This window comes from Ranitomeya imitator, chromosome 5, assembly GCF_032444005.1.
Source record: "Ranitomeya imitator isolate aRanImi1 chromosome 5, aRanImi1.pri, whole genome shotgun sequence".
In the NCBI taxonomy this organism is placed as follows: Eukaryota; Metazoa; Chordata; class Amphibia; order Anura; family Dendrobatidae; genus Ranitomeya; species Ranitomeya imitator.
The window spans coordinates 125,483,544-125,500,618 of NC_091286.1; the positions used below are offsets into that span (position 1 = coordinate 125,483,544).

The 17,075-nt window shown below is 44.0% G+C and overlaps 1 protein-coding gene across 2 annotated transcripts in view; it reads right to left on the reverse strand.

Moving 5' to 3' along the window:
• The window catches only part of UTRN (utrophin), a 930,516-nt gene that overhangs the window by 890,894 nt on the left and 22,547 nt on the right, over positions 1–17,075 (reverse strand). For both annotated transcript variants that reach the window (XM_069769124.1, XM_069769123.1), the window contains exon 2: positions 9,540–9,713. In XM_069769124.1, coding sequence (XP_069625225.1) covers positions 9,540–9,621 — 82 coding nt within the window. In that variant the 5' untranslated portion in view covers positions 9,622–9,713. The remainder of the gene's footprint in view (positions 1–9,539; positions 9,714–17,075) is intronic.

Consider the following 17,075-nt stretch of genomic DNA (forward strand, 5'->3'; position numbering starts at 1 on the left):
AGAACCATAGGATAGAAGACAGTGTGAATGAAATGGGGGTCGTTCATGAATGAACACCTCTGCTCCATTCATTCTTAATGGTAATGCCGACGATGCAATTCTGAATCTCAATGTTTTGGTATTTTGGTAGTTAGTAAAAATGACAATGATAAAGAAGAAATCAACTGAGAAATGTACTGAATGTGTTTTGATCATGGAAATGAAGGTAGAGCCAGTAAAGAATAAGAACAAGATATAGAATTCACAAACTTCTTAACACTAGTGATGAGTGAGGGTGCTCGGCACTGCTCGATACTCGACCAAGTATCGGGGTGCTTGATCGAGTAAAGCGCAGGGAAGAGAGAGAGAAATATTTCTGTCTTCTGGAAAAATGCTCTAGTTTGCCATTCACTTCCATTTATGCTCGCTACTCGAGTCAGGCACGTCCGAGGGTCCGACGTGCTGAGCACTCCAGCATTTCGGAGCTCGATCAATACTACTTAGAAATTCTCTTCCTAATATGAACTTTCTGTTTCCAACTGCTGAAAGAATGTGTTGGTTGATTATGAGACTAATACTGTTTATTTTACCTGGTTAACACACCAGAACCACTGCACACTGACAGGGGAAGCGTGATCGGGACATGCAACTCCTTCTCTGTGTTGCCAACTCGTCAACCTCATAACATCAGAAAATGGTACTGGATGTTCCATGCAACCCACACATTCTCTATACCACCTGAGGCACAATATTCCCCTTGCTATGTAACTAAGATCCATAAAACCTACATTGTTTCATCAAGAATACACAAAACAATATATGTAGAGCTCTGTGGAATATGTTGGTGCCATTATAGCCAATGTAAATAAATAAAAGAAATGTAAAATTTAAAAAATCAGCAATTCTTAAAATTATTAATACAACTGGGGGAAAAAAGGTATTTACTGCTCTGAATTCCTTATTTTCAGAAATTGTTATGCTATAAAACAAACATCATTCCTGCTTGATCCTGGTAAAATGGTAACATCCTCCGGTCTAGGTTCCTACAATTGGAATGGGTCATCAATGTTTATTGTGGAAAATCCATTCAAGTTACTGATCACGTTGCCTTTCTAGTGTGTTAAAAATATAACAAACTGATATAATAAATGTGCACAAAAATAGAAAATCGGGCATTATTTATAGTCCCAAACTGATAAGCAGAAGACAATTAACATACATAATATAAAATAACATCAGGTTTAGCTCAATGACTCTCAAAACCTAATCTGCAGTCTCAGGCTCTGTTCACATCATATCGTATAAATTGTATATGCTTAATATATTTTTTTTACTGTATAAAATTCTATGGAATAGTGTAGGTTCTATGGAACAGAAGGTTGAAAAACAATGTTTTTCAGTTATCCCTTATCGATCCTGAGAACAGGTCCCATCAGAATGCAACAGAGGTCACCACTGCCTCAGTCATTCTCTTTGAGCCTACCCCATTTTTAAGAGGTCCAACTGCAATCAATATGGGAAAACTTTTTGTAAAAACTGTCACGATCCATGTTTGGATCTGTGGCAGATCTGGTTTCCCTCTGATTTAATCCCCTTTTCCTTTCTGGTCATCGGGGATGAATGCACTCCCCCCCCCCCCCGATGGCTGCTGGTGTTATTGCATTGCATTGCTGCTGGGTCAGCTGATGTGGGTGGTGACCACTCCCACCATCCTTCATAAGGTCACCTGATGCATCAGCTGACGGTTGGTTATACACGTCCTTTTGGATACCAACCGTGCTGAAGACTGGGGGTTGCTGGTGCAGTGGTGCTTCAGCAGAATGCTGTAATTTGGTGCCTTACCCTGCTGGGCGGTGCATTTCAGCAGAGAAAGCTAAGTGTGGTTTTGTGTTTCCTTTGCCCTGTGGTGTTTGTCTTACCTTACCTTGTGTTGCATTAGTGCAGCGGTGGGACCAGTGCTCTCACCTGCCAGTTCCCTACTTAGGGATAGGTGCAGGGCAAGTGAGGGACTAGGTATCCTGCTCGGCGACGGGTTGAAAGAACCCGTATAGGGACGGTAGTAAGAGCAGGGCTCATCCTCAGGTGAGTGCAGGAGGTGTCCATTCCCCGTTCCCTACCGAGCCCATCGTTGTTAAAGTGTACCCGGTGTACCCTTGTGTGTTTAGCTATTTTGTGACCAACCACTCGTCGGGTCGTGTCACTCTAGGACAGTCACTTCGTGACAAAAACCCTTTAAGGCTATGTCTTATAGATTCAAAAATAGCTGGTAAATGTTTGTTATGGGGCACTTTTGTGGCATTTATTCATGCTGGTTAAGCCTGAAAAAGAAATTGTGTGCACATAGCCCTAGGCTATGTGCACAGAGTATTTTTTTTTTCAGAGGTTTCAGAAAAGAAACTGAGCAAAACCTTCAAGCCACTGAGGAGTTTTGACACATATGTTGTTCAACATAACGTGAAAAACATCACTGTGTGCATATAGAAGCTTTTCAGATTAAGATCAGTCGGAAACGTATTTAAAGAGTATTTGGCGCTGTTTTTAATATGAATTTAAGAAAAAAAATATATTTCTGAATCCGTGCCAAAAAACTTAGCGTCAAAGTACGATTAGAGTCCTGATTGGTGGAGGTAAGAATTTTGCAAGTAGAATTTGAACCTATCAGACAATTATGGTATATCCTTTCGATATGCCAAAAATGTCACAGTAGGTAATACCCCAATAATTTTTAGTGTGGCCTCTGCATTGGTTCAGTATGGCAATGTGGCCCTTGGAACAAAAAAGGTTGTGCACTTGGGATTTTGGCTCTGTTGGTCTTATGTAACTATATGGACACATTTAAAGCATAAGATGTGAGCTTTCCCGGTGTTAATACTAAACGTACATCTTGTGATGTGAATATGCTCGTACTTATGTAAAATAGCACAGTGATTTTTATTGAAACCTAATTTCAATGCACAAAAGAGGCTTTTGCAAAAGTTTTCAAGCAGCTATTTGTATTGCAAAACTCCACCAAACCCACCTAAAGTATTTCATCATTAATCAGTTCCGCAAGAATATACCGTAAGAACTGTAAGACATGCAACTATTTTATACCAATAAATTGGATTACTATTAATTTAGCTCCATAAAGACATAAATTTATAATTAGCATTATAAAAGGGAAAATAAATGTCCACATAAAGTTAAATAGATAGACTCTGAATGGATGATTAAAAAACAGCTGTTAATTTAAAATTATTTAGTAGCTTATAAAAGATCAAAAGCTGAAAGAGAAGTTGCGCCTTGGAAGGACTTGGGAGAAATTCAGCGTGAGTACACTCATATTTCTGGCTTCGCATTAAGAAAGTTTACATTTAGCCTCATGAAATCAATCACTAAAAGACTAGTACATGTAAAGGGTTTAAAATGTTAAGTGTGATAACTGAGCTTGTACCATGCCAGCAGTCCCTTAACGGGAATCTGTCAGCAGGGTTTTGCTATGTAATCTGAGGACAGCAGGAGATAGAGACTGAAACACAGAATTCAGGGATGTGTCATTTGTCAGTGTGAGGGCTGTGATTTACTAACTGTGAAGGAGTTCTGACTAAGAGATTAACATTGCCGACTAAATTAGTCCAGCTATGACCCTCCCCCAGTGATAAGCAGCTCACTGTCTATGGACCTTTCACATGTCCTGTACTGGAAAATCCAGTACTGGTGAGATCCGTGGTCCGTGTCCGTGAGCCATCCTTATGTACGTATGTGACATCTGTCTATCCGTTTGCTGTCCATGTCTGATCTGTGTGGCATCCGTGTGATACGTACTAGCGCCTGAGAAAAGCAGTACAGTTAGCTGCTCCCTGGCGCCAGGTGCTGAAGGACCCGGCGAGCTCTCATCATTGTTGCGTAGTCTCCCTGAGAGCAGCGTGAGAAGGCAACAATGATGGGAGTTGCATACAGCACCCGCTTTGTACTGTGCATCGTGTATATTATAAATAATTTATTAAAAAAATATGACATGAGCTCCCACGTATTTTCTTGAACCAGCAGAGAGAGAGAGGGTTCTCTGGAGGCTGATGTTAATATTCTGGGAAAAGGGCCAATAGCCATAAATCTTCCCAGGCTGTTAATATCAGCTCAGAGATGTTTGCTTAGCCATTACTGGTTAGCCGTTACTGGTTATTATGGGGGAGACCGCACAAAAAATTGACATGGGGTCCCCCCTATAATCAAAAAGCAGCAAAGGCTAAACAGACAGCTGCAGGCTGATATTAATTGCCTACAAAGGGGCCCACTGATATTCGCCCCTTGCCAGACAACAAACATCAGCTCTCACCCTCCCCAAAATTGAAGCATCCATAAGATTTTCGTGCTTAGCCCCTTCTCTTCCCACTTGTCATTTGGGAAGCGCAGCTTCCTGTGGGATCGGCAGCTTCAGTGACCTGCAGTGACACCATTGAGGTTACTGCAGTTCCCTGAACCTGCGGTTCCCACGAGCAGCTAATTGATGAACTGCGGTGACCTCAATGAGGTCACCGCTAGCACAGTGAGCACAGTGCTAGCGGTGACATCATGAAGGTTACCGCAGTTTATCGGCCGGCTCACACTGAACTGGGCGTGGTAACAGCTGTCAGTGACCGATGGTAACCTCTATGATGTTACCGCTCGTCATTGAAGCTGCGCCCCAAGCTTAGCTCAGTGTGTCCTGGATTATTGGCTGGGCAGTCGAATCATGCCACTGCTCAGCCAAGTAATCCAGATGTAGCACAGGTGGACTTCGTGGGACAAATGGATTGTCGTCACACAGGTGAGAAAAGTTTATTATTATCATTTTAATAGTAATGGGAAAATGAGGGTGGGGTTAGTTTATTTGAATTAAAGGACTTTATTCTTGCAGTGTATTTTTTACAATATGACTATAGGGTTAGTAATGGGGGTGTCTTATATCATTCAGATGAGGCAGAGATGGATTACGGCACGGGACAAATGGATTATCGTTGGATAGGTGAGGAATATGTTTTTTTTATTTTTAATTTATACTGTAATAAATGGGAAAAAGAGGGTCGATGAGTATTTATTTCAAATAAAGGATTTTATTCTTGATGTGTGTTTATTTTAAAACTTACTATGAGGTTACTAATGGGGGCGTCTTATAGATGTCTCTCCATTACTAACACCTGGGCTTGATGTCAGCTGACAATACAAAGCTGACACTATCCCAACCCTATTACCCCTCTTGCTGCTGCACCAGGGCAAGTGAAGTGGGAAGAGTGAGGCTAAGCAAAAGATTTGGGCCATTTCTGTGGCAGCTGACGGCTGATGTTGGTAGCCTGGGTGGGAAGACAATATCCCTTGGCCTTTATCAAGCTATTACTATCAAACCACAGCTGTCTGTTTAGCATTTGCTGTTTAGAATTTATAGGGGGACCCTAAGTCATTTTTTCTGGAGTCACAATAAACTAACCAGCTGCGAGCTATTATAAATAGCCTGGGAACATTTTGGGATATTGTCCCCTTTCCCAGCAGTGGGTTTTCCCTCTTCTGGTTATCAAAATTACGTGAGAGTCCACGCCAATTTTTTTTTATTAATTCTTTAATTCTTTATTTTACACACTATGAACATAGCGGGTGCTGAATACAACTGCCATCGTTGTCATATGGTCATGCTGATCTCAGGGAGACCAGGCGACAATGATCAAAGCTGTCTTCAGCAGCAAGGAACAGTGCGAACGGTATGGCTTTTTCAGAGGTGCCGGTACTTGTCACGCTGATGACCCACAGATATCATCTGTGGGTCATCAGTATGCGGCACGAATTTTGTACGTAGTGTGCGAAAAAGCCTGACATGTCTGCGGGTTTTTCTCACGGACACACGGTCCAAATGAAAAACCTGACATGTGCGCACCTCCATTGAATACAATGGGTGTGCGTGTGTCTTTATTTGTGGATGTTGTGGGGTGGGGTTAGCTTTCACAGCTCTGCTACATTGTAAATCTAAGGCTGCCGTCACACTAGCAGTATTTGGTCAGTATTTTACATCAGTATTTGTAAGCCAAAACCAGGAGTGGGTGATAATACAGAAGTGGGGCATATGTTTCTATTATACTTTTCCTCTATTTTTTTCACTCCTGGTTCTGGCTTACAAATACTGAGGTAAAATACTGACCAAATACTGCTAGTGTGATGGGCGCCTAAAAGCTCTGAATGTGTCAAAACTGCTGCACCCAGTAATCTAAGTGATACATCGTTGAATTCAGAGTCTCTTTGCCTACATCGTGCTGCTGTCAGATGAGGTAGCAAAAATCTGCTGACAGATTCCTTTTAAAAAGTAAGCAAATGGTTGTAAACAATTGTTCCAATAAATATAAACATAAAAATAACTTTGAAGAGTTTTGATTAAAAATATTATTTTTTTCACAAAAATTTTACTTTAGCTCCAAATTTGTTATTTTCACAAGGGTAACAGGAGAAAATAGATCCTTCCCTCTGAGTACGCCAATACCCCATATGAAGGGAAGAAGAACCGTTTGAGTTTTTGAACGCAAAAACGGCTAGAATCGAGAGCGGACGCAATGTCGAATTTGGAGAGACCACGATGTGCCTAAACAGTGGAAACCCCCCACAAATAACCCAATTTTAGAAACTAGACCCCTTAGGGAACTTATCTAGATGTGTCATGAGCACCTTGAACCCACAGGTGCTTCAGAGAAGTTTATAACGTAGAGCTATGAAAATAAAAAAATCACATTTTACCCACAAAAATGTACTTTTAGCCACCAATTTTTTATTTTCACAAGGGTAACAGGAGAAAACAGCCCAAAAAAGTTGTGCAATTTCTCCTGAGTACACTGATACCCCTATGTGGAGGAAAACCATGCACGGCGCGGCTCGGAAGGAAGGAATGACGTTTTGGAATGCAGACTTTGATGGAATGGTCTGCGGGCATCGTGTCACATTTGGAGAGTCTCTAATATGCCTAAACAGTGAAAAAAAACCACAAGTGACCCCATTTTGGGGTGCACTTGTGAGCCCTGGGAACGCAAGTGAAGACACGCGCAGGTACGGGAGGTGAGTGTAAGCTTTCTTATTTTCATGGGGGCAAACATTCGGAACAAGAAGGAGTTGTCCTAGTAGTGGACAACCCATTTAACGTTCTTGAGGAGTTTTGAGATTAGGAGAAACACACCTATAAGGTATATGCACACTTTTTTGAAGTGTTCAAGCAGAAACTGCTTAAGGAAACTTAGAGTTTTTGGAGAGGTTTTTCTTTTCCTGTGTGTTGAAGAAGTTTTGAAGCTTTCAGAAGAGTTTTTTTTGTAGCCTTATGATTAGACAGTGCCTAGTTTGGAGAAGATCCACTGTTTCCAACAATGTTTTTTTTAAATTGAACGTTTGAAAAAATGCTGAAAATACTGAAAACAAGAAAAGCAAAGTGCTTTCATATTAGAAATAAACAAGAAGAATCCTTCAAGTGTTTTTAAGTGATTTTTCTGAAATTTTATGGAGTGGACGCGCTCCCAAAATTCTGGGCACATACAGTCTCAGGCGCTATGCTCTGGCATTGACTTTGTGTATGTAAGGTGATTATAAAGGATATTGGCTGCCACAAGCAGCAGAGTACTGGCCGCATGATGCTGCAGCAGCCCAGGTGATGATAGGGTAATGACTGCGGGCACACAGGGCTGCAGTTGTGTATGTTATTAAGTAGATTCTAGTAAGTATGCGAGAGTTGGGGAGCCTGTGGCTGCCTGTATGCTGAAAAGAAGCGTAAAATATGTACAGTACAAATACAGATGCTGGCTGGAGCTCAGCTCATGCCGCTTTACACGAATACCCTTATTTATTGTATTACATTTGTGATTATTATTTGTGCTTACCCTTGTCCTCATAGATTGTAAGCTCTTGGAGCAAGACCTTTACTCCTTTTATTTGATTTGTTTAACTATGTATTAGGATCCTTTCACATGTCGAATTTTCTCGCTCATGTTTTTAATGTGTCTATGGTGCTGTTCTCATGCACACTTTTTTGGGACTGAATGTCTACATACTCCCTAACCCTCACCCCAAGACATAGATACACGTCAGATTTTGATCCTAGTCATGGATGAAAAAATTAACATACTGATCACTTACAGAATGCATATGGATAAAGGACAGATGAGAATATGGTTGAAAAGAGCATTTTTTTCTGGATGGGAAACGTGAATTTTTTCTCTCGCTTCAATAAACCTGGGCTTAATTCAATGACAGATATTTGCACTTTTAAAGATGACTTCAGTTTGTTGCAAGAAACGAGTCTGCTGCCGCTCAGACTACTATCCACCCTGTATATCTGGTCTAATACTGGCGATACCAAAAGTGGTGAGGTAAGAAGAGATTTCTCACAGTGCTGTCCACCCTGTCTATCTGAACACTGCTGTCCACCATGTTTACCTGATCGAATACTAGATACCAGGGTTCCTGAGGTAAGAAGAGGCTGCTGACACTGCTGCCCACACTGTTTATCTGATCTAATACTGGAGATACTAAAAGTGCTGAGGTAAGAAGAGACTGCTCACACTGCTGTCCACCATGTCTATCTGATCTAATACCGGAGATATCAAAAGTACTGAGGTCAGAAGAGGCTGCTCACACTGCTGTCCACCCTGTCTATCTGATCTAACACTGGAGATATCAAAAGTGCTGAGGTAAGAAGAGGCTGCTCACACTGCTGTCCCCACAGTCTATCTAATACAGGAGACACCGGTAGTTCTGAGGTAAGAAGAGGCTGCTCACTCTGCTGTTCCCACAGTCTATCTAATAGAGGAGACACCAGTAGTTCTGAGGTAAGAAGAGGCTGCTCACTCTGCTGTTCCAACAGTCTATCTAATAGAGGAGACACCAGTAGTTCTGAGGTAAGAAGAGGCTGCTCACTCTGCTGTTCCCACAGTCTATCTAATACAGGAGACACCAGTAGTTCTGAGGTAAGAAGAGGCTGCTCACTCTGCTGTTCCCACAGTCTATCTAATAGAGGAGACACCAGTAGTTCTGAGGTAAGAAGAGGCTGCTCACTCTGCTGTTCCCACAGTCTATCTAATAGAGGAGACACCAGTAGTTCTGAGGTAAGAAGAGGCTGCTCACTCTGCTGTTCCCACAGTCTATCTAATAGAGGAGACACCAGTAGTTCTGAGGTAAGAAGAGGCTGCTCACTCTGCTGTTCCCACAGTCTATCTAATAGAGGAGACACCAGTAGTTCTGAGGTAAGAAGAGGCTGCTCACACTGCCTATCTGATCTAATACTAGAGATATCAAAAGTGCAGAGATAAGAAGAGGCTACTCACACTGCTGTCCAACTAGTCCTTTTTAAACCGTTGTAGCTCTCTACTATTATGATTTTCTAATTAAAATTATATATAATTTAATTTGTAAGGATATTTCCTTTAGTTACCGTATCTGGTTTTTTTTCTATTCCCAGAGAACCACTAAGTGCCTACTATAAACATAGAAGAAAACATGGCTACAGTTGCATCATTTACATTTTATCTCATTAATCAATGAAAGATCAAAGCAATAATAATCACAAGACAGAATTTACAACCTACCAGATCGGGATTTGATAATATTGCTAAACTCATTGTTTTGTTCTCCATCAGTTCTGTCGAGCTGTGCCCCAACATTAGCCATTGCTGGTAATTCTTTGAACTTTATCACACTTTACAGAAAAGGATGCGTGGGCATGTAACTTAGAGCCAAGTGTCTGAGCTTGGGTGAAATACCTGAAAAAAAATGAAATTTGTATTATTGAGTGGAAACAACACCACTTCTGTGGTCTTGGTTTCTAAATGCATATTCACATGGATTAGTATTTTTTGTTCATCCATATACATTGCTATACGGTCATACCACTGTAAAAGAACACAGTACTAAGCTGAGAAAATCGCAGAATAAACCTTGACATGATGTGACATATGAATAAACGCTTACAATGACCTGCAATATATTTATAAAATAATTGTGAAACTTTTTATGTGGTTTATCACTGTGCTCATTATATTTCTCTTTGCTTAACTTCTCTGATTGCACACGTGCCTTTCCATCCAATCTACTACTGTTACTCTGGGGATGCCCATTCTCATAATAGACGCCAGGGATGTTAGAATTTTTTTACTTAAAAGGGATTAACCAGTAATCTTTTTTTTTTATTTCTATGCCCCATGTACAAATAGCGAATTGAGATTTTCTCACCCACCGCTGGTCTAGAGCCGTCTCTTCACTGCTGCTCCCAGTCTTTGTTGACAGACTGCAGCAGTGATGTCACGACTACAGCATGTGACTGATGCAGCCAATCACTGGGCTCAGATGTCTTGTGCCAACTACTTCCACATCACAGTAGAGCTAAGTTATTGGCTGCAGTGGTCAAAAGCTGTAACCATGAAGTCACTTGCAGCCTGTCAAGAAATACGGAGAGGCAGCATTGCAGCAGCAGTAGGTCACTAACACTCAGCTTCTTATTTTTACATTGGTCAAGCATATGAATATAACAAACTTATTACTGGAGAACACTTTTAATTTTTTCTTAGAGACAGTTTTGAAACACAAAGTCCTAAGTCCACAAACAGGTTTTTCCAATATAAGCATTAATGAAATATTAGTGGGTTTATCAATGTCTAACTGGTAGATTTACGACCACTGGGACTGCCATAATGGCTAAAATGAAGGAGCTGTAATGTCTACAAAGCAGGGTGACCCTTTTAGCCTTTTTTAGAAAAAGAAACACCAGGGAACGGCTGTGATTTATAAAACAGCCTGGATGCATCCTTCTAAACATGGTGGAGGTTTCACTGGTCGGTAAGGTGTAAGGCTATTTAAAACATCGGACATTGACTTATATAGAGTAGCCATCTATCCCAGGTGGTGCTGTACTAGGTAGTCTGCAAGAGAGCGGATTTGTGCATTAATAAGGTCAAATCATTTTTTTTTTTATGGCGACTAGAGTTGAGCGACCTTGACCTTTTTAGAGTCGAGCCGGGTTTCGCGAAACCCAACTATCTCAAAAGTCGGGTCGAGTGAAATCGGCCGATTATGACGTAAAGTCGGGATCGACCGAAACACGAAACCCAATGCAAGTCAATGGGGCAGCATAGTCGGCAGTGAGTGGGGGCCAGGAAAACACCTAGAGTGCCCATTTTAATGTCAAAACCATCCATTCTTCTTAATGAAGCTTGTCAAGCGTAATTTACCTTATAATAATTGGAAGGCATTTGAAATTGGGGGTCATTTGGCTAAAGTTGTGGTGGGTAGGGCTGGTTCAAGTAATTAGTGGGCCCAGGAAATCTGGACCACGTCACGGCAGTGGAGCAGGGAGAGGTAAGTATTTCAACTTTGCAAGTGCTGTGAACCTGAGCAAGCAGGGGGGGCCCACTCGTTGGCATTGGCACTGGCACAGGGCCCCTCAAAGTACAGCGGTGTGTTTGCACGGCGGGGGCGCCTCCCACCGGCAGCAACACTTTTGCGTACTATGAGAGGCCCTGTGCCAGTGACGTCGCCAACTAGTATTCCTCCCCCCACCTGATGAAGGAACCTGCACTTTCATCTGCACCTTCCTCTTTGTCCCCGTGTAAGGTGGTATGGTATGCGGGAAGAGCAACCTGACTTTCAGCAGGGTCACAATGTTGTTGTGTAGCGTGCACGGGGAATGTTGCGTTATGGGTCAATGTACCAGCAGACTCATCTATCACTGGCTGGGCAATGGGCAGGATGAGGAGGAAACACAGATATAGGCCCAAAGAATAAAGTTGGCTAAATGCAGTTCAAAATTGGTAACACAGGAATAACCAGGGGGCATTGCAGTGGAGGACAACTGGAATGAGAGGCTGACACAGAGAGTAGGCCCAAATCAGTAAGTAGTCGAAATGCAGTTCAAAATTGGCAACAGTAGTAAACAGGCGGCACAGCTTTGTTCAGTGGAGGAGAACAGCAAGGAGTGGCAGACACCGATAGTAGGCCCCAACCCAACTAGTAGGCCAAATGCAGTCTAACATTAACAACTACTTAACGAGCGCCTGAAAACGGAATTTCAGGACAGGAAACCAGGAGAACAGCAAGGAGCGGCAGACACTGTTAGTAGGCCCCAAACCAACTAGTACGCCAAATGCAGTTGTTCCATTTAACCACAATTTAACGAGAGCCTGAAGATAGAAGCTCAGGAAAGGCAACCTGGAGAACACCTTGGAGTGGAACACACCATCTCTCTCCACCCCATACCCATTTTGTAGGCCTAATGCAGTGTAGTTTTCTACAACTACTAAACGAGAGTCGGAAGACCGAAGCAATGGCAAGGAAACCTGGGGAACACCTTGGAGTGTAACACACCATCTCTCTCCACCCGATACCCATTTTGTAGGCCTAATGCAGTGTAGTTTTCTACAACTACTAAACGAGAGTCTGAAGATCGAAGCAATGGCGAGGAAACCTGGAGAACACCTTGGAGTGTAACACACCATCTCTCTCCACCCCATAGCCAATTTGGAGGCCTAATGCAGTGTAGTTTCCAACAACTACTAAACGAGAGCATTAAGATCGAAGCTCTGGAAAGGCAACCTGGAGAACACCTTGGAGTGGAACACACCATCTCTCTCCACCCTATACCCATTTTGTAGGCCTAATGCAGTGTAGTTTTCTACAACTACTAAACGAGAGTCGGAAGACCGAAGCAATGGCAAGGAAACCTGGGGAACACCTTGGAGTGTAACACACCATCTCTCTCCACCCGATACCCATTTTGTAGGCCTAATGCAGTGTAGTTTTCTACAACTACTAAACGAGAGTCTGAAGACCGAAGCAATGGCAAGGAAACCTGGGGAACACCTTGGAGTGTAACACACCATCTCTCTCCACCCCATACCCATTTTGTAGGCCTAATGCAGTGTAGTTTTCTACAACTACTAAACGAGAGTCGGAAGACCGAAGCAATGGCAAGGAAACCTGGGGAACACCTTGGAGTGTAACACACCATCTCTCTCCACCCCATACCCAATTTGTAGGCCTAATGCAGCCTACTTTCCGACAACTACTAAACGAGAGCATGAAGATCGAAGCTCAGGAAAGGCAACCTGGGGAACACCTTGGAGTGTAACACACCCTCTCTCTACACCACGGAAGGGCTGATTCTTAGGAAGGAAGGCTGTCGGAAAGAAGCAGGGCGCGTCCGAGGGTGATTATATTCTTATTAGGTATATACTCACCATCGGACGCGCCCTGCTTCTTTATTTGTAATGAATGTTTATTTGCAATGTGGTTTTGACTTACTCTATTTTTTTGGTAAATAATGATTTTATTATTTTCATTGTTTTGCATCTTCTTGGCAATAATATAAAGAAGACGCGACAGGACAACACTCGGTGGATGCCATATCTGTGTTTTAAATTGAAAAAAACTTTCAGTTAACTACTTGCAGGAGAAAGTTATTGTAGCTGGTGGCCATTTTTAGTACTGTACCAGATTTTTGTTGTATGTGTTTGTTTTTAATGTTAAAATGTCTGCATTTGATATCTCTCCAGTATTTTCTTTTTTATAAGCAAAATACTTATTTTTATATTTTCTGATGTTGGTTCAAGGGGTACACGGGCAGCAGTAGACAGGTCAGTGGAGGCCTAGTGGAAGGAGGGACCGCAGACAGGCTTCGAAGCCCTAACATAATAAATTGGGCTGGCTGTAGGCAATTTAAAATTGGTTCCAGGGGAACACGGGCGGCAGTAGCCAGGTCAGTGTAGTAGTAGTGGAAAGAACGGGCCGCAGACAGGCTTCGAAGGCCTAACATAACAAAAATTGGGCTGTAGGCAATTTAAAATTGGTTCCAGGGGAACACAGGCAGCAGTAGACAGGTCAGTGGAGGCCTAGTGGAAGGAGGGACCGCAGACAGGCTTCGAAGCCCTAACATAATAAATTGGGCTGGCTGTAGGCAATTTAAAATTGGTTCCAGGGGAACACGGGCGGCAGTAGCCAGGTCAGTGTAGTAGTAGTGGAAAGAACGGGCCGCAGACAGGCTTCGAAGGCCTAACATAACAAAAATTGGGCTGTAGGCAATTTAAAATTGGTTCCAGGGGAACACGGGCAGCAGTAGACAGGTCAGTGGAGGCCTAGTGGAAGGAGGGACCGCAGACAGGCTTCGAAGCCCTAACATAATAAATTGGGCTGGCTGTAGGCAATTTAAAATTGGTTCCAGGGGAACACGGGCGGTAGTAGCCAGGTCAGTGTAGTAGTAGTGGAAAGAACGGGCCGCAGACAGGCTTCGAAGGCCTAACATAACAAAAATTGGGCTGTAGGCAATTTAAAATTGGTTCCAGGGGAACACGGGCAGCAGTAGACAGGTCAGTGGAGGCCTAGTGGAAGGAGGGACCGCACACAGGCTTCGAAGCCCTAACATAATAAATTGGGCTGGCTGTAGGCAATTTAAAATTGGTTCCAGGGGAACACGGGCGGCAGTAGACAGGTCAGTGGAGGCCTAGTGGAAGGAGGGACCGCAGACAGGCTTCGAAGCCCTAACATAATAAATTGGGCTGGCTGTAGGCAATTTAAAATTGGTTCCAGGGGAACACGGGCAGCAGTAGACAGGTCAGTGGAGGCCTAGTGGAAGGAGTGACCGCAGACAGGCTTCGAAGGCCTAACATAAGAAAAATGTCAATACAATGGTATTGACAGTGCCAGGCATTGAAGGATGTCAGCGCATAGACTAAACATTGGTGGAGCTGTGAGAGAAAATTTTGCAAGTGGTAGAGCACTGTTTGAGCTGGGGGGGGGACTGTCTTGTGGCCGGCGGTACAGGCCCAGGGCCCCTCATATTACAACGGTGTGTCTGACGTTGGGTGCGCACCACCACCGCCAGACACTTTATTGTACTATGAGGGACCTAGTGGCAGTGCCGTCGACCAAAAGCGGGCACACCCACCTCTTCAGACAAACAGTACTCTCACGGGTGCTGGCGCCAAGTGGCGATACCACGGCCCCGTGTGGGGACTTTGGCCATTTAGGGAGGTGTTAACATGTCGGATGCTGGACAATCAGGTGCTGCAAATTACGAGATTGGAAAAGTCGTTCAGAATAGTCCACAGGCAAGACCTTTACATAGGAAAGCTAGGTGTCAGCCGGGCAAGGTGGGGCAAAAGATTTCGAAATCCAGTTGTGGTTCATTTTAATGAAGGTTAGATCATCTACATTTTGGGTAGCCAGACGAGTCCTTTTTTCTGTTAGTATTGAACCTGCAGCACTGAATACTCTTTCTGATAGGACACTAGCTGCCAGGCAAGCAAGCTCCTGCAATGCATATTCTGCCAATTCTGGCCAGGTGTCTAATTTTGATGCCCAGTAATCAAATGGGAATGACGGTTGAGGGAGAACGTCGATAAGGGATGAAAAATAGTTAGTAACCATACTGGACAAATGTTGTCTCCTGTCACTTTGAATTGATGCTGCAGTACCTGTCCTGTCTGCGGTCATAGCAAAATCACTCCACAACCTGGTCAGAAAACCCCTCTGGCCAACGCCACTTCTGATTTCTGCCCCTCTAACACCTCTGGTCTGCTGGCCCCTGCAGCTCGTGTTAGAACGATCACGGGCGCTGTGTGCAGGGAATGCCAGAAGCAAACGGTCAACAAGAGTTGATTGTTTGGTTGCTAATATTAGTTCCAAGTTCTCATGTGGCATTATATTTTGCAATTTGCCTTTATAGCGAGGATCAAGGAGGCAGGCCAACCAGTAATCGTCATCGTTCATCATTTTTGTTATGCGTGTGTCCCTTTTGAGGATACGTAAGGCATAATCCGCCATGTGGCCCAAAGTTCCAGTTCTCAAATCTGTGGTTGTGCTTGGTTGAGGGGCAGTTTCAGGCAAATCCACGTCACTTGTGTCCCTCCAAAAACCAGAACCCGGCCTTGCCGCGCCAACAATTTCCACTGGCCCCGGAAAAGCTTCCTCATTAAAAATATAATCATCCCCATCATCCTCCTCGTCCTCCTCCTCCTCTTCGCCCGCTACCTCGTCCTGTACACTGCCCTGGCCAGACAATGGCTGACTGTCATCAAGGCTTTCCTCTTCCTCAGCTGCAGACGCCTGATCCTTTATGTGCGTCAAACTTTGCATCAGCAGACGCATTAGGGGGATGCTCATGCTTATTATGGCGTTGTCTGCACTAACCAGCCGTGTGCATTCCTCAAAACACTGAAGGACTTGACACATGTCTTGAATCTTCGACCACTGCACACCTGACAACTCCATGTCTGCCATCCTACTGCCTGCCCGTGTATGTGTATCCTCCCACAAAAACATAACAGCCCGCCTCTGTTCACACAGTCTCTGAAGCATGTGCAGTGTTGAGTTCCACCTTGTTGCAACGTCTATGATTAGGCGATGCTGGGGAAGGTTCAAAGAACGCTGATAGGTCTGCATACGGCTGGAGTGTACGGGCGAACGGCGGATATGTGAGCAAAGTCCACGCACTTTGAGGAGCAGGTCGGATAACCCCGGATAACTTTTCAGGAAGCACTGCACCACCAGGTTTAAGGTGTGAGCCAGGCAAGGAATGTGTTTCAGTTGGGAAAGGGAGATGGCAGCCATGAAATTCCTTCCGTTATCACTCACTACCTTGCCTGCCTCAAGATCTACTGTGCCCAGCCACGACTGCGTTTCTTTCTGCAAGAACTCGGACAGAACTTCAGCGGTGTGTCTGTTGTCGCCCAAACACTTCATAGCCAATACAGCCTGCTGACGTTTGCCAGTAGCTGCCCCATAATGGGCGACCTGGTGTGCAACAGTGGCAGCTGCGGATGGAGTGGTTGTGCGACTGCGGTCTGTGGACGAGGTCTCGCTTCTGCAGGAGGACGAGGAGGAGGAGGAAGGGGTGCGAACGGCTACAGCCAACTGTTTCCTAGACCGTGGGCTAGGCAGAACTGTCCCAAACTTGCTGTCCCCTGTGGACCCTGCATCCACCACATTTACCCAGTGTGCCGTGATGGACACGTAACGTCCCTGGCCATGCCTACTGGTCCATGCATCTGTTGTCAGGTGCACCTTTGTGCTCACAGATTGCCTGAGTGCATGAACGATCTTTAACATGCTGGTGGAGGGCTGGGATGGCTTTTCTA